This window comes from Salminus brasiliensis, chromosome 10 (assembly GCF_030463535.1).
Source record: "Salminus brasiliensis chromosome 10, fSalBra1.hap2, whole genome shotgun sequence".
NCBI classification, from domain to species: Eukaryota; Metazoa; Chordata; class Actinopteri; order Characiformes; family Bryconidae; genus Salminus; species Salminus brasiliensis.
The window spans coordinates 14862573-14883967 of NC_132887.1; the positions used below are offsets into that span (position 1 = coordinate 14862573).

At 40.2% G+C, this 21395-nt stretch overlaps 3 protein-coding genes across 3 annotated transcripts in view; all 3 read left to right on the forward strand.

The window, feature by feature from the left end:
• Positions 1-44: 44 nt before the first annotated feature.
• Positions 45-3820, forward strand: sptssa (serine palmitoyltransferase, small subunit A). Its single transcript, XM_072690390.1, has 2 exons — positions 45-187; positions 3288-3820. Exons 1-2 carry the CDS (start codon positions 85-87, stop codon positions 3389-3391), a joined length of 207 nt encoding a protein of 68 aa, XP_072546491.1. The 5' UTR covers positions 45-84; the 3' UTR covers positions 3392-3820.
• Positions 3821-8299: 4479 nt separating this feature from the next.
• egln3 (egl-9 family hypoxia-inducible factor 3) lies at positions 8300-10328 on the forward strand. Its single transcript, XM_072689417.1, has 2 exons — positions 8300-9096; positions 10228-10328. The coding sequence occupies exons 1-2, from the start codon at positions 8608-8610 to the stop codon at positions 10264-10266; spliced, it is 528 nt and encodes a 175-aa protein (XP_072545518.1). The 5' UTR covers positions 8300-8607; the 3' UTR covers positions 10267-10328.
• A 1324-nt stretch (positions 10329-11652) lies between these two features.
• The window catches only part of LOC140564198 (prolyl hydroxylase EGLN3-like), a 10000-nt gene continuing 257 nt past the window's right edge, over positions 11653-21395 (forward strand). Inside the window, exons 1-5 of the mRNA XM_072689416.1 lie at positions 11653-12566; positions 18404-18523; positions 18609-18745; positions 19572-19645; positions 19765-21395. The exon at positions 19765-21395 is cut by the window's right edge and continues 257 nt beyond it. Of these exons, the coding sequence (XP_072545517.1) occupies positions 12207-12566; positions 18404-18523; positions 18609-18745; positions 19572-19645; positions 19765-19793 (720 nt within the window). The 5' untranslated portion in view covers positions 11653-12206 and the 3' untranslated portion in view covers positions 19794-21395. The remainder of the gene's footprint in view (positions 12567-18403; positions 18524-18608; positions 18746-19571; positions 19646-19764) is intronic.

Consider the following 21395-nt stretch of genomic DNA (forward strand, 5'->3'; position numbering starts at 1 on the left):
TCGTGGTGTCGTCATTTTCAATAATCCACGCTTTGTGAAGAAACCGGAAGAAAGCGGAGAAATCGAGGAGGGCGAGTAGAGAACATGGCGATTACAGATGCCTGGAAGCAAATCTCTTGGTTTTACTACCAATACCTTCTCGTCACAGCACTGTATATGTTGGAGCCTTGGGAGAGAACCGTCTTCAGTATCCTTACGTTATATAGTATTTCACTGTTGCAATCGTGGTACCGTATGTCGCCATTGTCCTCTGTTAACCTAATTAGCTAACTAGCTATTTAGCTACAGCTAGCAACAAGTGCACGAAATTACAAATCTTAATCGGTATGCATGTTAGATAATCTCCTAGACGTGTTTATTATATTTAGGATGTTTTATTTACACCGGATTTCATTGATGTGCTGTATCAGCTCACCTCAGTAGTTGACGTTAGTTGGCTGAGAAACTTAAGGTGTGTTAAAGTGGAGTGATTCATCAGAAGACGGTGTCAGATTACTGCCAATCACTTACACTGTTTCCACAATTGCTGTACCTGTACTGATGAAATATATGGTGGTTAATCACTATTATAGTGTTAATGTCATGTAACATTGGGATTTTAAACGATGTGCATGACCCTGTAGGCGTACAGTATGTTGCGGCCAACATACTGGCTGGTGGCCAGAGCTTTAAAGTACTCTGTCATTGAAATTGGTTATGCGGATGATTTGTAGATCACAAGATCTGAGCGACACGGTCATACGTCATCACGTCGTGTCTTCGCAATACGGAAGAAGCGTGTTCGTGTTTCACCAGAAAACCCGAAACTGGTTCTTGTTTCATCTCAAGAAACGAACTGTATTGAAGACTTTACATTATTTAAAGTGAGTGCTGTGTACTTACAGACGCAGGGCAGTATGTATGTACGCTGACGTGCGATTCATTTCGGTTTGGGGAGATCTGTTTTCGCTGTCAGGCCACGCCTCTGTTTTGAGTGGCATGTGAGAGGAGTTAATGTGTGTGTGTGTGTGTGTGAATTTTGAATTGAAATCGTGCACAGTTTGCATTGTTGTAAGTCATTTTTGCAAACTATGGCACAGATGTGACCCAAATATAGTTTCACTGGAATGAAATTGTAATTTAAAAGCAATCTGTGTTTATTTTTCTTAAGATAAGATAAGATAGTCCTTTATTAGTCCCGCAGTGGGGAAATTCACAGTGTAACAGCAGAAAGGGATAGCAAGACACTCAGTTACAAAAAATTAGATAAATAATTTACACTATATACACAATATAAATAAGAATTAAAAAAGCAATAAACAATATTATTTACAGCAAAAAACTCTTAATTGCACATGGGGGGGGGGGATATTGCACATAGTATTCCCTGAACATGAACATGTGTGTGTAGTTAAGTGTGTGCGTATGTGGTCCGCTGGGAGCAGTGCTGGTTGTGCAGTCTGACGGCAGCAGGAAGGAAGGACCTGCGATACCGCTCCTTCACACACTTGGGGTGAAGCAGCCTGTCGCTAAAGGAGCTGCCCAGTGCTGCCAGAGTCTCATGCATGGGATGGGAGCTGTTCTCCAGCATGGATGCCAGCTTGGTTGTCATCCTCCTGTCTCCCACCACCTGCACTGGGTCTAAGAAGCACCCCAGAGCCGGCCCTCTTTATGAGTTTGTCCAGTCTCTTCTTATCTGCTGTCGAGATGCTACTGCCCCAGCAGACCACTCCATAGAAGATGGCAGATGCCACCACACCACTTCTGTGTACAGATTAAAATATACAGGCAGTTTAACATTTTAACATTTTGTTTCTTTTATTTTAAGCTTTTTATCTTAATATTGTTAGACAGGTTTCTGCTAGTTTTGCTAGTCAGTGTCTTAAAATAATCTAAATCTAAACTATACATGTTTTTTTGTCGTCAATTATAGATGTATACAGATCAGTCAAACTTTCAATTAGAAAAAAAACTGAGCGTGGTGATATACTTTTATTAATATGCATTTGCTATTTTTGCCATTAAAAAAATGCCTCAGATTTTAGGGCTGTCCGACCATGGTCCTAAAAAAAATGTGGACCCTCAGTACAGCAACATATTTCCATATGTTAGCTAGCTCAGTGTTTTTGCTTAATGATGAAAGGAAGGGGGATGTGAAACGTGATGGTTAATGTAATTTTTCCAGGCCAGTTGATGCATGTTGATTTACAGATAGGTACAAGTCTGTGACGTTTTAATTGAACATTCCAAACAACCAAAGATTATTCTTCTCTTTTTTTATTGTATGATGAATAGTCATGCATTTGACAAGGCACATATATGGACAAACCATGCACTTTATTATACTGTATTGGGACATCTATTTATTCATTGTTTCTTCTGAAATCAAGGGTTTTAAAAAGTTTACCCTGCCGTTGGAGTAACTGCCTCTAATGTCCAGGTAATGCTTTCTACTACATTTTGGAGCATTAGATTTTGGAGAAGATTTGATTGCATTCAGTGACTGTGAGTTTTAGTGAGGTCAGAATGTGGGATGATCATCTCCGCAACTCATCCCAAAAGTATTTGATGGACTGTTCCAATGCACCACACCTCAATGCTGGGAGGCTTTATAACCCTCTAGGCCACGCCTGGCACTAGACATGATGGAAATAGAGTCATGTTTACCTGCTCCAGAGAGTCCTATGCTATTGGCAATACTTCTCTACAGGGACTAGACCAGTGTTTCTCAACACTGGTTCTGAAGGCACCCCGCCCTGCATGTTTGTTGCTTTCCCTTCTCCCAACACTGCTGATTCAACTAACCAACTAAGTCCTTTCAGAGTTGCAGTGGGTGTGTTAAAGCAGGGAAACCATTAAAATGTGTAGGGCAGGGTGTCTTCAGGGCCGGGGTTGAGAAACACTGAACTAGACCAGTAGTGTGTGTATTTGCAGGCCTGTGTCAGCAATGGGTGTAGCTTAAAGTAGCTGAATGTATTAATTGAAAGGGACAGGTTCAGTGTCAAGTTTCAGATTGAGTTTAAATCACGTTAAAGTATCTGTATTCATGAAGTTCCTCACAGTGGGAATGCTGACAAACTGTTCATTAGGAAAATCGCTGGAACTCAGCACTGTAAGATCAGCACTCTAGCTCTGAGAAGCTTTCTACATACAGGCTCTAAAGACAGCACAGAATTTCAATGATGGTGTTCCTTCATTTTATTGTTAATTTTTTGACAGGCTTTATGAACATTTACTGAAAGTGTGATCATATTAGCCATTGTAGGATTTCTCTTAAATGTTAAAATGTTGCCTTAACATCATGTCAGATTCTCTCCTGGTCTCTGTAGCAGCAATGGCCGTGTACACGGGCTATGTGTTCATGCCCCAACACATTATGGCTATTTTACACTACTTCGAAGTGGTCCAATGACGGACTGAGCTTCAGACACCTTTTAGGATGTCCATGGTTTCCCCCTGTTGGTTCAAAAGAGGAATTCTCTTGCAGGGCTGTTGCACTGTGCCTGCAGTCACTGGAAACATGAACAGTTGGTGGGCTGAGACGGTGGAGAAAGGACGATGAAGGATCAAGCAGAGGAGGCATATTTAATGGATCCATTGTAGTCTTAATGTCTGTGGCTACGTAGTTCCGTATAAGTGAGCAGTCTCTCAGACTCTGAGCACATATACTGCCCTGTTAGTAAATGATGCGTCTTTTCTACACTGCTGACATTTTTCATAATGCTTCGGCTTTGACAGCAGTGGTTTATTGAGATGATAAATATTTTATGATAATAAAATGTGTATATTGAATTGTATACATATTTGTAATGTTTTATAAAGATTTATTTTGACTGGTGCAGCAATGTGTAGTTGTTTGTTTCTTATTCACCTACTGTGTGACCTCTTGCAGAGAAATGCCTGTATATTAATCTCATGATTGTTACCATTTCAAAACTAAGCAAGTCTCTCAGGTGGTAACTTTGTGGCACCTTTCACTATGTGTATATAAATACTACTTCAATAAATACATCCTTCCCTTTACCATCTAATCCACCTTTCATTTTAGCTTGTCTTTTGTTTTTTAAAGCATTTTTAAGCATTACAATCTCCACTTGTGTACTGTCACATCTGGTGTGTGATGTGTGATGGTTTTATCACAAAAAAAACAAAACTTCAGATCTTGTTTTGATGTACTTTAGAGTCATAGAATTTCTGCATGTCAGCAATCTTGTTTACAAAGAACCGGCTTTCTGTAAAAATGTGGATGTCAATCAATATCAGGACCATATGGATCAGCTGATGAAGCTTTTCCAAGTGCAAGTTCAGAGAAACACACTTTATCATCACTGTTGCACCAGAAACCTCTTATTGCTAAAATGGCAACTTTACAGAAGAAGATAAAAACGGTATCTGTCAAAGGAAGTCAATGTAAAAAGATTTTAGTCATTTTAGAGCATTTCTATTGATCAGTTCATCATGAAATGTCAACACAACAGAAGGAACTGCCTGATTTAAGTTATGTCAAAAATAAAAGACTTTTATGAGCCAATATTTATTACTCAGATCATTTATCTTGTTTGTAACCTGCCCTGGAAGATGCCACACTAGACACTGAACAAAAGATAGTCAAGAGGGGACAAACCACACACATACAGTACATATCATACCCATACACCGTTCAGTCATAGCATTGAAACCACAGACAGTTGAATGAAAAAACACTGATTATCTCATTTCAATGACATCTGTCAAAAATGATTTATTATATTTATATTAGGCAGCAAGTGACCAGCAGGGTCTCGAAGGTGATGTAGGTGATGTGTTAAAAGCAGGACAAATAGACAAGCATAACAGTCTGAGCCACTTTGACAAGGGCCAAATTGTGATGGCTAGCTGACTGGGTCAGAACATCAGGCAGGTATTGTGGTGTGTTTCCAGTACCAACCAGCTACCAAATGTGGTCCAGGAAAGGACAACTGGTAAACCTTGACAGGGTCATAGGTGCCCAAGACTCATTGATGGGTGTGAGGAGCGAAGGCTAGCCCATCTGGTCAGGACTTACAGGATCTCCAACTAACACCTTGGTGCTAGATACCACAGGACACTTTCAGAGGTCTTGTGGAGTCCATGCATCGGCATTTCACAGCTGTAGACCAACATGACAGAGGGTTTTAATGTTATGGGTGAGCAGTGTACGTGCAGCTTGAGCTTCTCAAATTGTCACCATTACAGTTATGTATTAGTTTCACTTCATGACAAATATGAACACCCGTTTTGCTGCATGTCTCATTATGTGTGCTGGTTAAAGTAAAAGATTTTTAGGTAAGGCAGCAAAGCAAATCAGGTTCTTGACAGGGACAAATATGAAGGTCTTCATGAAGTCGTTTGATACCTATGATTAATGTTCCTTAGTTTGCGTTTAAGGTTTCGGCACACATACAGACACTATTTTGTGCGGGGCTTGTCACCCACAGGATGTGTTGTGGGTGTGATCTTACAGACCAGCCAATGATATTCAGCCTAGTTCTCAGATTCATCTTGCTGGCATGGACTCAGAATGAAAATAGCAGCTGGTTACTGTTTAAACTACAGGATGGGGATGTTCTCACGTACATGTTCAAGGGTTGCCTGGAGTTTGCACCTCAGATATAGTGCAAATAGTGTGAACTGCTAACGCTGCAATTATAATTGTTCCACTGGTTTGGAGCAGCTGCCTTAAGGTGTTGGTAAACAGGACCAAGGTCCCTTTTGTGGGCCTCCTCTGACTCAGTGGCAGTATAAATATCTATATGAGTATCCCTCACCAGCCATGGCTAAACACAGCTGAGCAAAGACTATTAAATACACATTTAAGGTTAATCATTATGGAACTGACATGGGTAAAGCACTTGTAGAATCCGCTATTCGTGATTCTTAATGTGAATACATTGATGTTATTCACTTACCTATACACCTATGACCACAAACAAATGAAGCAAATAAGAAGCAAATGGGCTTAGAAGATTTTTTGTCCCTCAAGCTATTAGGCTCTTCAGTTCTTCCGTGTGGGGACGCCAGTGGACCGAGGGCAATAATCATGGGAATGTACACAGGTGCATAAACTATAAGACTATAAGAATTATTCTATGTTCATATTAAGCCACTTTATCTAATGCTGATTGTCTTTTAACACTACATGTAAAGGAGTGGCAATAGCTGTCTGTTCTCGTAAACAGTTTCACAGCCTGTTTCTGCAATCTCGTTATGTTGGATGTGGAAAAAATGGTCAGGTGTGAAGACTTAATTGATGAATGAGGGCAATTATGGCTATCCTGTCTGGGTTGAATGGCCATGCTCTGACACTGACAGAATGGCCATGCTCACCCCTGTCTACTGTCAAAATCATCTACAATGGGCATGCAAGCACTGGAACTGGACCTTGAAGCAATGGAAGAAAGTTGCCTGGTCTGATGAATCCCATTTCCTGGGTGCACAGTTTACCTGTGGGACATACTGGAACATCTGTGGCGGTTTCATTTCGAAACTTACAGCACTTAAAGGATCAGCTGCCAATATCTCTGTGCCAGACACCACAAGACACCTTCAGAGATCTTGACGAGTACCAACAGAGGACCAACAGCAGTTTTAGGCATAAGGGTTGTAATGTTTTAGCTCATTGGTGTGTATTAATCTCATAAAACATACAGTAGAACATGGTATTGTCTTGCAAACTGTTCTACTTTGTTCTGATAAGGACTTTTAGGAGCAATTGCGTACAGGTATCAATAGTGGATCTCCAGGAAACTATCCAATTTCTGTAAAATTATACACAGTCAGCCTAGTGGTAGGACACAGGTAACCTTCTGCTGCTACACCGCCAAAAAAAAAAAAAACAGGCTGATCACTATTACATATTTGGAAACATGCAAGTTCCACAGAATGTGTTGCACAAAAAAACAGAGAAGTGAAACACAGTTGAGTAACATATATTATAACATATATAGGGTACCAAGGGTACACCTTCTCTTTGCACCAGTTTTAAGTTCATAGGCATGAACATTGATTTTTCCCCCTTTGCAGCTCTAACACCCTGCTCTGTAACGTTATGTGGTCTGCCACATAACTCTTCCACTTTTCAATGGTACCACTTACAGTTGATGGTGGAAAACGTAGGAGGGAAGAAATTTCACAAATTGACTTGTTGCAATGTTTGGTATCTTATTACATTACCATGCTGGAATTCAGTGAGCTCTTTCTTTCACAAATGTTTGAAGAGGGGGACTGCACAAAGGCTCTGGAGGCTAATTCTGAGGAAAACCCTGAAGCATATCACCAGATACCTGAATCACAGTTCACTTCAAGCTTTGTAATCTGAGTAAAACTGATTAGGTTAGATTTAAAAACAACTTGTGCTAAAAATTGTGTAAACATGTTTGCATAGCCACAGATTATAAACACCCACTGAAAGTAGTTAAAGGGGTTAAAGGGGATACCACTGGTTCCCCTTTCTATTAGGTGAAAATAAAGACTTTTCAGATAAGCCAATCATTAAAATAAAAACATCGACATTTAAATGCCCTCGCTAGATTAGAACTGTTCAAGTGCTGGTGCTGGGAACCAGACTAATGCCTTTAAATGCTCAGATCACAGATCCTCATAACACTAAACAGTTACTAATAGTTAATGCATGTTTTAATTATGGTTTAGCCTAAATGTAGTTTTTTCTATTCGATTTATGGTGGAGAGGTACATGCAGTCCCCCCCAAAAAACTCATCTTTCCAGATTTACCATTACTTTACCATTCTTACATTATCAACATCACATCAAAACGTAGAGGACAAGGCTTGAACATTAAGTGACTGTATTTGTGTTGTAAACATCACAACTCTTAGTTCCTGAAGTCAGAGAGTCAGAAAAGAAATCAAATTCTGTGCATTTCTAAACAAGGAACATTTCCACACACACCCCCACCCCACCACCTCCCCCTGAATGACTGCGTCTGCAGGCTGAACTAAATGTAAACGTTACTCTGGGGTTCATCTGAACTCAGATGACAATGTAAGTGCACGTAGGCTGTTACTAGAAGTGGTTTAATAGCCTACACTGCGCCTAAATGAGTAAAACGACCATTTGCCATCCTTCCTACTATTAAAAACAAAACAAAAGGACCGCGCAAAAGGACCCCCGCCTTCACTGCACCAAGTTCAAGTTCAGAAGTCAGTCTGATAAACAGCCACATGCATCGCTGAAGGTTTCGCCGAGCTCAAACTGGACTTTCTAAGTACCCTGTAGGTAAACTGCTTGTTGACTCTCATTTGCTCTAAAGGCATTTTAAGAAGCAAAAGCAAAAGCAGCTGCGTGCAGAGCGCACGTCCGCGCCACCGAGCGACCTCTCGCCGTTCAGACGGGAATTAGCGCGGAGCAGAGACAGTTTGGAGAAGTTATCTATCGCCCAGAAGTCTTCTAGTCTTCTCTTTGCATGACTCAGCTGATATGTTATACAGGGGAGCCTAAAGCGAGCGCGAGAGCAAGCGCTCGCGCAGCGTGATAAATGTGGTCTCGGGTACACGGTTCGACGTTCACGTAGCGCGCGGTTGCGCCTATCCCGCGCGAGAAACGCGAGCAGCAGCGAGACGCGCAGGGGGCCTCCTGTAGCGCGCAGGCAGATGGAGGAGAGCGGCTCGACGAGCAGCGCTGAGGAAGGCGCAGTCGGAGATGGCGCGAGGGGCGCCAAGCTTCTGTGCTCGGGCAGCGCGGAGGGTGAAGTTCCGCGCGAGCTCTTGCAACCACACAGCAACCGGTCGGCAAGCAGCGAGCGGCGGCGGCTCAGCACACACAAGCTCGTGCAGCAGTACGTGGCGCCGTGCATGAACTCGTACGGGCTGTGCATCGTGGACAACTTTCTGGGGAACCGAGTCGGAGAGCGAGTCCTGCACGAGGTGCGGCGCATCCACGAGAGCGGCAGCATGCAGGACGGGCAGCTGGCGTGCCAGACGCGGGACAAGAGCAAAGCCATCCGGGGGGACAAGATCGCGTGGTTGGACGGAACCGAGGCGGGCTGCCACAACATCGGCTTCCTGCTGTCCAGGATGGACAAACTGATCACGGTCGCGGACGGACAACTTGGGAGCTACAAGATCCGGGGGAGACACAAGGTCAGTGTTCCACTACAGGCCTAGCCCTTAAACGTCTGATCAAGTTGCATAGACCACACTGAGAGCTGATGTAGTGGCCTATAGTCTCTGACCTACACCATAACCCAGCTACAGCTATCACAGCTCGCAGAAAGTGAATTAATTAAACATTCACATGATTTATTGCTTTACAACGTGCAAACTATCACTGTGGTTCACCTTCGGTACAGTTTATTTAGGTGACACTATTGTTTCAGTTGTTTAAACGACATTTCCCTCTACATTACACTCAGCTTGTCTTGACTCAAGACTTTTATTCAATTTTCTGTTTAAAATCATGTAAAATGTACAAATTCACACCTTCACTCTGGGAAAGAGAACGCAGTGCATATTTATACGTGTAAATTAATATATACATACATATAATCTCATATATGTAAACGATATATAAATAATTCATTGTCGATGTGTGAAGTTTCTTAGGAAAATGTATTTTCTTAGGAATATAAAATGTGTTTATGTTGGCAGCTTCTTAAGAATAGCCAATCTGTAAATAAAATATGTGAGTGTACATGCATCATGACCTGCTGATAAGAATAGCTCTATACAAAGTGTGTCTGTCCTTAAAAGCGTTTTTAGTACAGGCAGTCATTCACCATTTAGTTTCTTACACTGATCTTTCTGTTGAAAGATTCCTCAAATGTAAGGAAAACCTTTTGTACACAGTTTGTTATGAACCTTTTTTAAAACGTGTTGAAGTACTAGCGCCCCCTACTGTATCTAGCAGAGAACTAAACAACACAGTTTTTGTTCGGTCTTTTTAGCTACATAAAACAAGTGGTAAATATGAAACTATAATAAAAGGTGCGCTATCTATCAGGACGTACCAAAAATCTATATGTTGATAAGCATGATGATTTGGTCTATATAGCACAGATAAGGGTTCCATCTGGCCAGATGTGATGCGGGGCATGAGGGGGCAATGCCCCTTAGTTGGAGTATTGAGTTCCTCTCAGCTTCGCTTTGCTTTTTTGCCCTATAAAGCCAATTTTACACCAGACACGGTTACCGTACCTTGTAATGTGTTACTTTGAGAAAATATGTTCTGGTGCTTAGGTTTTCTTTTCATATATATTTTTTTATATTGTGCAGTCTAATTCCCCAAACGAAGCAGCGAACATCTGTATTTGATCCTGTTGTACCATCGCCCTAATACAAACTTCAGCGGATAGAGCAAGGACCCAGGCGCCGCAGTGATGGCTGCCCACCGCTCCGGGCACATGTGCACACTGTCACTGTCTGTATTTGCTCACTAGTGTGTGTGTGTGTGTGTGTGTGTGTGTGTGTGTTTAATCTACTGCACAGATTAAAGGCCACTAACGGGGTTAAAGGCGGAGGCCAAATTCCATCGGTGTCCAACAGTGAATACGGTTGTCTTGTGTTGTCTTAAAAGAACAGAAACTGCTGGGCTCATTCACAAGTTGTTCAATAGACTAATGATCAATCAGCTGTACTATTAAGTCGCGCCCGGTGTGACATAACAAGCTTTAAGCACAGGGTAAAAAACTGCGTCCTAATAGCAAGCGACGCGAAACCGGCAGAAAATACCACTAGGGGCCGCTAGTCTGCCGCCACGTTACTGACGACCCTTTAGATTTGACCATGACTTAGCTGATTGGATTAGTTTACTCAGCTCTAAACTAAATAAAAATCAAACAAAAACTGCTGAAGGTGCCTAAAGTGACACTGAGGAGTGATGAGACTTACAAAGAGAGCAGAGATGTTGCTGGTTTGGTTTGTGTGGGAGCAACTAAACAGACGCCATCTTGGTCCTTTAAACGCTGTAAGCTAAACGGTGGGTGGTGATGACCGGCCTTGGGACTGTTTTATTGGATACTGAAAGTTTATCAGTACTAAATAATTGTTTATTTGCCTCCTAAAGTTTATATGGCTATCGATGTTTTGTGTTTTTTTGTTTTTTTAAATAAATGTAGTCTATGCAGTAGCACCTTAGTTCAACCATACAAAAACACCCACTATAAAACACCTCTGGCGCCGCCCCTGAGGCCAATGGTCAAAAAACCATTAACCACCAAACATTAGTCACCTATAATCATTTATCATGTTGCATAATCTTGTTTTCAACGAAGTGCATCGGTATGTTTGGTGAATATCACTTTGCTAGATTCAGTATGAGGCAACTCCAGTGTAAACAGTTCAGGTTCGCCTGTTACCATCAGCTTTCAGTTTTCTTTAATATCATTCAAATTAACCATCATCTTACTCACGAATACGTTGCGTGTATTTAGAAAAACACACATTGCTGAAAATGGCTTTGAGCGTGTTTGTAATTAAACACTTGGTGTTCCTGTGCTGCCACATGATTGCTCCGGGTGCTTTCCACTGAAAAATACTCAAGTTTTGCGACATGAAACAACCCCAACTGTACACGTTCCCGAGACGATGAGAGGTGGGGTTGTGCTTTTTGTCCCACCCGTTTTGAGGCGAGACGAGCCTGAATGGGATCTACTAGCCAATAGTAATACTGGAGGGCGGGATACGACCAGCCAATCATAACACTGCAGACGACACAGTGTATGTCGGAATACGGGTGGAAGAAACACCCTGGGCGCGTGTTCGTGTGAACGTGCAGCGCGAGCTGTAGCCTACATGCGCCCCTCCGGATCCTCAATGGCGGGGGGCGGGAGACGCTTAACAAGCTAACGACATTGTTTAGCTTTTTCTTTTTTTCTTACAGAGAACACAGAGAGCTTACTGCCTCCAATTCGAGCAGCTCATAACAGCAGGGCATTAGCTGTGCTTTAGCTTAATGAAATCGGTGTAAAATAAAAAATCGGTCTCCGCCCCTCCCTCCTCTGATCGCTACTACACGAGCTGCACGTTTCACATTTTCAGACAGGTTGAGGGGGTGTGTTAAGCCTCTTCCTTCAGCGTAGTGTAGGAAGGGTCAGCTAAGCCAAGTAAACAGAGCCAACTCTGAACAGAGACACTTTACCCTCTTCCTCTTGTTTTGGATGGCTCGGATTGAAAAGGGAGGCAGGCGTTAGGCTGCACTGTAGGCTGCTGAAGGAGCGTAGTTTCGACCTCCAGACAGAGAGCTCGGAGCAGGAATGCCTTTCATTCAGCATCTGGTGGACATGAAGCTGGAGCAGCTGGCTTTGGAGCAGATCGTACCGGCTCTGCTGGATCGAGGTTACTTTTACGTGGACAAATTTCTAGGCGATACGGTTGGACACATGGTGTTGGAGCAGGTGAAACAAATGCACTGTGCCGGGCTTTTGAACGACGGGCAGCTCGCTGGTCGAGGCTCAGGAGTTTCCAAAAGACATATAAGAGGCGATAAGATAGCCTGGGTGAGCGGAACCGAGAGGGGTGCGGATGCTATCAACTTCTTACTGAAACTCATCGACAAGTTGATCTCTCTGTGCATCGGACGGCTGGGCAAAAACGTTATCCGTGAGCGGTCGAAGGTAAGAGGCTCCTTGCTGAAATAGCTCTTGTGTGGAAAGAAACATTGCGCATTCAAGTAATATCATGACATAACATGAAGCTGAATTATTGTGGTGTTAGCGAGTTTACTGTGGGTCCAACTCTCGGGTATAGGCTAGCTGACATACTAGTGCTACATGCACAGCTAATGTACAGGAGAGCTGGAACTAAATGTTTTTTTTTTTGTTGTTTTTTGCACTGCAAAGTAATGTAGTCCACACGCCCACAACGTTTTAATGTAGACTAAATGTATGTTTAATCAGATGTAGGAGACTGTAAACAAAAGATGCGCTGAGTGAACTTGTTGCGGCTGAAGAGTGCATTGCGCATGCGCTGTAAGTACGACCGACGACCCCAGTGAATTTGCCACTAAACGCGAACGCGCTTCGTTAGAGTTGACTTAGCTTCACTAAATGGACAGAAGTATTGGGACACCTGCGCATTCATTGTTTTCTTCCGAAATCAAGATTATTTAAATAGTTTATCCCGCTTTTGTTGGAGTACCTCTCTGTACTGTCCAGGCAAGGCTTTCTACTACATTTTGGGGCACTGCTGAGGATTTGATTTTATTTATCAACAGGAGTGTTAGGGAGGTCAGGATGTTGGATAATAACCACCACCTCTTCCCCAACTCCCCAACTCAACCCAAAAGTATTGGATGGAGCATCATCATTTCAGAGAGCACAGTTCCACTGCTCCACAGCTCAATGCTGGGGGGCATTAAGACAAACATTTGGACATATAGCGTAACCGGTTTTAACTTAGTTATCTCCATTATGATAAAAAGGATTTTTTTTAGGTTTAGCATTCAACTTTATTTTGATCGAGTTGAGTTTGCTAGTGATGTGTTCTTGATTTCTAAACATCGTGGAAGGAGAACTGGGTATCTTGTTTTAAGATCTATTTGTTTTTGTGATTTTGGAGAGAACCAATCATTTCTGTTGACTTCATACTCATTTAAAATATGCTGAAGCGAACTGTGAAACACATGCACATGCACAGGTTTGAATCTGAATCAGATTTATTGGCCAAGTTTGATGACACACACGAAGAATGAATAAATCCAGCTGTTGGTGTCTCTCTAGTTTTATATGTAAGATACAGAAATCATATACAATATACACACAGATGCAGTGTAATGCTCACACAGCCTAATGTAGTGCCACACTAGACAGAAAATAATTATTTAAGCTATTTATCTGGAAAAAATAGTAAACAATTTTTTTACAGGAAAATACATACAAATGAATACAAATAGTGCATGGTTATTTGAGTGTGTTAACCATCTCTAAAGCTTGCTCTCTGGAAGTTCAGTATTTACAGCTATCCTCTAAGGCCTAGTTTATCTTCTCAGTTCCGTCTTAAATAAAATCAGGTGAGATGCTGGTTAACCTGAACAAATCCATACAGTGTCTGGAGATCACAGAAAACCAAATCTGTTCTTACACATCAGTAACATTACTAAAAAACCCACATTACTGTATCTGTGTTTACTGTAATTGCTGTATTGTTGTATGGCAAAAGCACACACTATCTATCTATCTATCTATCTATATATATATATATATATATATATATATATATATATATATACACACACACACACAGTTGTATGCAAAAGTTGAAAAATATAATATGTAAATGTAAATTCTTTACAGGAAACAAAGATAAAGAAGACAATATTTGCACAATATTAAAGCACAATTGTTTATTTGATAAAATAACCTACGAAAAGGAAATCATAAAATGATGCATGTGCTTATATTATTATATTTATATACTATGCATTACACTGCATCTGCTCCCAGCGGACCACATACACACACACTTAACTACACACACATGTTCATGTTAAGGGAATACTATGTGCAATATCCCCTCCATGTGCAATTAAGAGTCTTTTGCTGTAAATAATATTGTTTATTGCTTTTTTAATTCTTATTTATATTGTGTATATAGTGTAAATTATTTATCCACATTTTTGTAACTGAGTGTCCTGCTATCCCTTTCTGCTGCTACACTGTGAATTTCCCCACTGCGGGACTAATAAAGGACTATCTTATCTTATCTTATCTTACTAAAAGTAATATTTATGTGTATATAATTTTTTTTTTTTTTTTACAATAGGCTAAATTTGGCAAATAAATACAAAAGGTGTTCTTAATTTTGTTTCCTGAAAAGAATTTGTTACATTTTACAAACAACAAAACAAAACAGGGGTGTCCAAACTTTCAGTTCAGGATAACTATTACAGAAAATTACTTTCTCTTGTGGTCATCCTGTCGTTTTTAGATTTCCTCTTTTTTATTTTTGGTAAGTTATTGCTTTTTCATTTATTTGCTACATTTGTACGTGATTTCCCCCATGATTAAAGATACTTTATTCATAGAGTTGCAGTGCCCAGTTTTTGTGGAGAAAATGTATTGTTAGTCCGTCAGGGCAACTCACATGCAATATACCCAGAGTATGTAAGGCCCATAATAGAAGTGATTTAATGATTGGCACTACTTTTAACAAAAAGGTAATAATCTCTATTGAAAATGGTCAAAAAGTAGTGTCTATAGTGTGTTTATATAGTTGCAGTGTGCCACTGTTATCAACAGCTTGACTGCACATCTGCAGAATTAGAGTGCTGCAGAAACTGCTAAACAATGCGGTAAAAACAATGGTTTAAAAAAAGGCTGTGTATTTATTATTTGAAGGCAGATGTCATACATTCTCTAGCCTTTTGGCTGAGTCATCGTCCTCTTTTATCTCAAGTCCTCAGTACAGTTACAGTAGCTGTTTGTTATGTTGTGGTGTGATAGGTGATAAATGCCACAGATAGGCTGTCAGACCTAGCCTTTCGAGAGTGCACCACGAGTAGTACGTGACTCTCCCCACAGCTTCCACTTCACAGGAAGCTCAGGCTGAGGTAACGGGAAGTGAGTAAGTGAGCTGCTTTCACTTTAGTCAGCTGCCTGAGCTCTGTGTATATCTCCCCCATCCCCCTAAACCTCCCGGTGCCTGTGGTCAAATGCCCTTCGTCAGATCACTGCCGTTGCGCCCTTGATAAAGGCACTTATCAACAGATAACACCAAGTGCCCAAATGGATTCTCTCCAAAGTAACTTTGTTGGAGTGCAAATAGTGGAGAAAATCCTCAATACTTCACTCCATCGAAGTAAACGTGCATTGTACGTTGGCGTAATTTGCAGCTAGCCAGTCGGGAAGGTGCAGCACTTGTGTCACGTACTGACTGTGTTGGTTGTTTATGCTGATTACAGATCTGGAATCCAATTACTCAACTGAAACTAATGGGAGGTTGTAAATTGCAAAGTGTGAAGGGTCTGTTTCTGGCAGTCATGGACTGGTTAGTGTATTCTGGTAACACCTGACAATACTATAAAAATGTTGTAAATAGTTTTAAATGTGGTGGAATACAACATCGAGTATATGGTTGAAATTGTAGCCAGATACTAAAAGTTTGAAAGTTAGAACTTTTGTCAAAACTGCTGAAGAAAAGGAAGCATGTAGTTTGTCACGCTACGCTGCTGCTCCAGCATGAAGCACTTCTATAGGGATTATAGGGGTGTCTATAGGGGTACCCCAGCATAGCGGCCTGTACTGCTCAGTGGCCCCCAGAGATTACGTAATGTTTCGGGGAAGGAAGGTTCCTACAAAGAGCAAGTTAAAAAAGAAAAAGTTCAAATTGAAGTTCAAATGAAAGATCCTGCTCTCGCTGTCCAAGAGTAGTCTTTAGTTGGAATGCCGTGAAAAGGGCTGTACTTGCTATCTGACCCCTGGGGGAGGGGGCTTGGGAGCTGGAGCTGAATACTGCTGTTGTGTACCGAACTGGGTGCAGGGTATAGCAGCAGCCTCACGCTCAACACGTAGCACTGTCATTAAACCTTCATAGTGCTGGCAGTCAGCCAGGCCTGCTCTCTCTCTCCCTGCACACACAAACATACGCACGCACACACACACACACACACACACTCCTCCTTCCAGACCTCTCCATACATGTTTACATTGTGCTGTGACGGCAAACCTACGTGTGCCCTTATTGTGGGAAAGAGACCATGATAAAAACTCGTTTGGAGAAATGTAAACACGAGCGCCAGTGAATGGCTACTGCGGCACTTGTGTGGCAGGGTCTGTCGAGACGATGATTAAGGGAAAATGGGGTTATGTTTTGAAACAGATTTAGCTGTTGGGTTTGGGATGTATTTTCTGAGGTTTCAGGGAGCAGCTCTTTAATACATTGAAGCTATAATTCCCAATGTGGCAGGATTAGGAAGGCTACTGTACTTCCTTTGCTGATTACTCATTACCTTTTTAAAGCTGTTATCAGTTACAGATTACAAAAGCAGTGAAAAAATCAAAAAGGTTAGAGCTTCGACTGATGTTAACAATTCCAAAGCAATTACAAAAACAAATACAGTGAAATTAGAACAGTGTTTAAGTTTACACAATCACAGCAGTTAGTCAGCGTAAGATTAGGTAAGCGCTCACATATTTTTAGTACTCCAGGAAGCAACATGTGAACAAACTCACCAAACCTGTGAGCTGGACAGTGTAGATTTCCCATTCACATTTTCCCCCTGAACTGTAATCACTTCATAAGGAGGAAGAAGAAAATTAGATGAGTGAATTTGCAGTGACTAAATAATGATTACTGTGAGACTACTGTACTCTACAGCTGCTTATATATATATATTTACTGTACAAAATGTACTGTACTTAGTTGTAGTTATTTTTTTGGTCTTAAATGTGGCTCTACTGCAGCATTTTTTTCAGTTCTATCCTATCAACCTATAAAACTGTAAAACTATAAAATTATTCAAACTGTCCAAATGTCTGAGAGCACTAGTGAAAATTTTTAATTATTTTCTAAATGAATGTTATTATTACAAATGATCTTAGTGATCAATCAAAGCATAACAAGGTATGTGAAATTTAGGTGTAATTTAATTACTTAAGACAGAATGTTTTTTGAATTTGAATAATAACCTGAAAAAGTGTAGAATTTTGAAGATGTTATCCATATTTAATTTGTCTACTTGTAGTTCTTGGAGTTTTAGATGTGTCTGCAATCTTTTTTCTCAACTAATCCTTTTTTTCCTTGCCTCAATCCATTGCAGCATCCTGTTCTTCCCAAAATGCATATGTCCATTACATATAGGCTGCTTATTATTTAGCAAGCATCATAATAGGTCTAAATCTATATAGTATTTGTTATGAGCATTTGCAGCGTATTCGATTTTAAGGTCTTATAATGGAGGGAAATGCCTGCGTTGTACAGTATAGTCACCGGCTTATATCGCGTGCTAAACTTCGTGCAAGGTCAGAAGGCCAGGTGGGGGTGAAGTGATGTGGAGGGAGTTCTGCTTCCCGTTTCATTGTGAGAATGAGGCGTGTTGATATTGTGTTGTGTGGGGAAGGCCACACAGCAGGCAGGCTCACGAGCTTCAGGACATGCCTAAGTATGTCTGCCAGACCTTTAGAACTTTCCACTGGGGCCGCTACTGATTGATGAGGGCAGAGCCCCCAAATAGTCAGATAAGCAGAAAAAGGCAGTGTATCTGGAACATGATTCTGCTGTCGCCTTAAGGAATGTCTTAAGATGAAAAACAAAGCTCTAATGGGTGTTGCTTAAGAGTATTTTTAGGCTTGGTACTCTTTTGGGTACGGTAGCAATTGATAAAACAATGTGCATTCCATATCTCAGTGTTTGCAGCTTGTTTATCTGGCTGAAGACGGAGGTTTAAATGTGCTGAAATGTAATGTGTTTAAAAAGGGGCTCATGAGTCTGTTTTGTCTGTATTTTTCCGTTTCAGGCGATGGTAGCATGCTATCCAGGCAATGGGGCAGGTTACGTGAAGCACGTAGATAACCCGAATGCAGATGGCCGCTGTGTCACCTGCATCTACTACCTGAACAAAAACTGGAAGGCCATGGTAGGCTGAATGCTACTAGCCTCAAACTTTTATAATTTCTCTGTGCTGCAGGTAAACAGTAAATAATGACGCCTTTTCTCCTCAGGAGCACGGCGGAGTTCTGCGGATATTTCCTGAGGGAAAATCCTACGTAGCTGACATTGAACCTTTGTTTGATCGACTGCTGCTCTTCTGGTCAGACCGTAGGAACCCGCATGAAGTACAGCCATCATTTGCTACCAGGTCTGTGAATGTGGTTGTATTCATAAACAGAAACAGTATTTTAATTATTTGTATAAAAAAACACAACAACAAAAAGGCAGATGTGCTGCTAGCATGTGTCGTATGTTTTCTAGTGGATCAAACCAGATACTTCCTTGCTTTCTACTGATTGATGAGGGCAGAGCCCCCAAATAGTCAGATAAGCAAAAAATGAAAATCTGTGGGTTTTTTTTTTTTTTTTTTTTTTTACGTTTTTACATACAGTATATAAGCCTAATAATTTAAGCAATACTTGTAATATTCTGGAAGGCTATAAACTATATATATATATATATATATATATATATATATATATATATATATATATATATATATATATATACACACACACACACACACACACACACACACACAGCTACTGTGGAAAAAAGTAATTGATTGCTGTTTTTTTTTCTGTCACTCTCACAAACATGCACAAAATTTAACATTTTATGAAATTAAGTAAAAAAAATAAAAAAGAATAAAGTACACACATGAAAATATGTCGTTACTAACTGGTAACAATTAAATTCGAACAATATATTTTTTTTATTAATTGCAGTAAATTTAAATTTTTATTTTTTTTATTTTTTTTTATTGCAGTTCATTCTAATCATGTTTTCAATTGCATTTTTTGTTCCTAGCAAAATACCCCTCATTTCTTTTTTTTTTTTTTTTGGTTTTTAACTCTTCAGTTCAGAGGCATGTATGTGAGGGGAAGAATTTGTATGCTAATGTGTTTAATTGTGTTATGTAGCAGCTTCTGTATATATACTTAAAAATGACATTATTTGTATTTGTGTTGCAGGTATGCAATCACAGTGTGGTACTTTGATTCAGAAGAAAGAGCAGAAGCAAAAAGAAGATTTAAAGACTCCACAGGTTTGTTTACTTATTATAAAAAATATTAAATTTGTAAATTTGAAGTATCATTTTACTGATAAAGAAATCATTAAGTCAGTCATTTAAGTAATTCTTTATTTATTTATTTTTTATTTCAGCCTCTTCACAAGGCGGCACCACGTCTTAGCAGAAGACAGCTGTGTTCACAGAGAGAATTTTGTGTGTGTGCGTGCGTGTTTGTGTTTGTTTGTTTGTTTTTATTTCTTTTGGGGTTTTTGACCCTATGTGATAGTGCACTTAAGGTACCTCCTCTCCCTTTGTCAGCCAAGCCACTGTTGCAACACCATCTTTGAAAACTACAGCTGTGTATACTCTTTGTTTTGCTGCTATGCGTCCCGTAGGAGGATACCTACTTTTATAAACAAAACCTTCTCCACAGTGAATTCAAATTCATTTTTAATGTGGTAGTCATAATGAGTGAATCAGTGTGTGTATGTTTCTGTGTGCGTGAATGAAATGGAAAAAATCGATGACATTTTAGTGTCATAACACTGGTTATTCTTTTGAAAAATGCTAGCCTGTGTCTGAAATATTAGCTTCCAGTGCTTCTGTTTTGTCAGGTAGCCATGCTTTAAAGTGCTTTTAAGAAAGTGGTTACATGGTTAAATAGTTTTGATTTAACAGAATTGTCATATACAAATGTCATGCATTTTACTGATGCCTTGCCATGTGGTGACTATAGTAGGTGGGTATATTATAGGAGTTTTGCTCTACCTATTTATTGTCATGTGTTGCAGGAACAGGCTGAATTCACACATACTGAACACTACAAAGGCAGAACACCGTTATAGCTATCTGGCAGATTTAAGGATTAGCTCATCCTTCTTGATTTCAGAGGATAAATACTTTCAGAATCCTCTTCTTTTGTAAAGAAATGTTTTTTTTTTTCCCCCAAATGAATGTGATTGGAATAACTTGGATTGAAATGACTTAATGATATATATATATATATATATATATATATATATATATATATGTATGTGTTTATGATTTTTTTTTTTTTTAAGATACACTCTGTGATTTTGCAACAACAAAAAGACAGATGTGCTGCTGGCATGTGTCATAAGTCTTCTAGTGGATCAAACAAGAGATACTTCCTTGCTGCATGAGGTGCTTGAGCTATTAAAACAGGACCAGTAGTCGTAAACCTGAAGACAAATGGTTTCAAAGGTCCAGTTGCTTTGTTTACTCTATCATTGTTTGTGTTCATTGGAATCAAAACCCTCACATATCAACACGTGAAAAGATAAGCGAGTTGTGAGATATCTGAAAGTAATGCCTCAGAGAATGAATGTATAGCGATAGACCCATAAAATGGTATAAAAAATCACAGAGCGTAGCTTTAAGATTGGTTATTGAGAGTTTACTGGTTAACTGGTTACATCTGTATTAGCCTTCAGTTCTGCTCTCAAAAACAAAGTGTACTGTAGTTGAAGTTAGGCCACTAAGTGGCTTTTTATCTCTCACCGGTATATCATAGCTCAAAAAGCAAATGTACATGTTATCCAGCTAATTGTCTCCTCAGTTAAGGTTTATCTCTGGTTAATTCGTCTGTATGACCCTCCCCACCTCCACCATATTTTCTTTTTGTTTTAAAGAATGCTTATATATCCATGTTGTTGTTTTTTTTTCCTTCCAATGGTCAGACAGCTTGCATGCTGGTCAGCAATGCTGGTATGGTGGACACTGAATTTTCAACATTGTTGTAAAAAGCATTTGCTCATTGCTT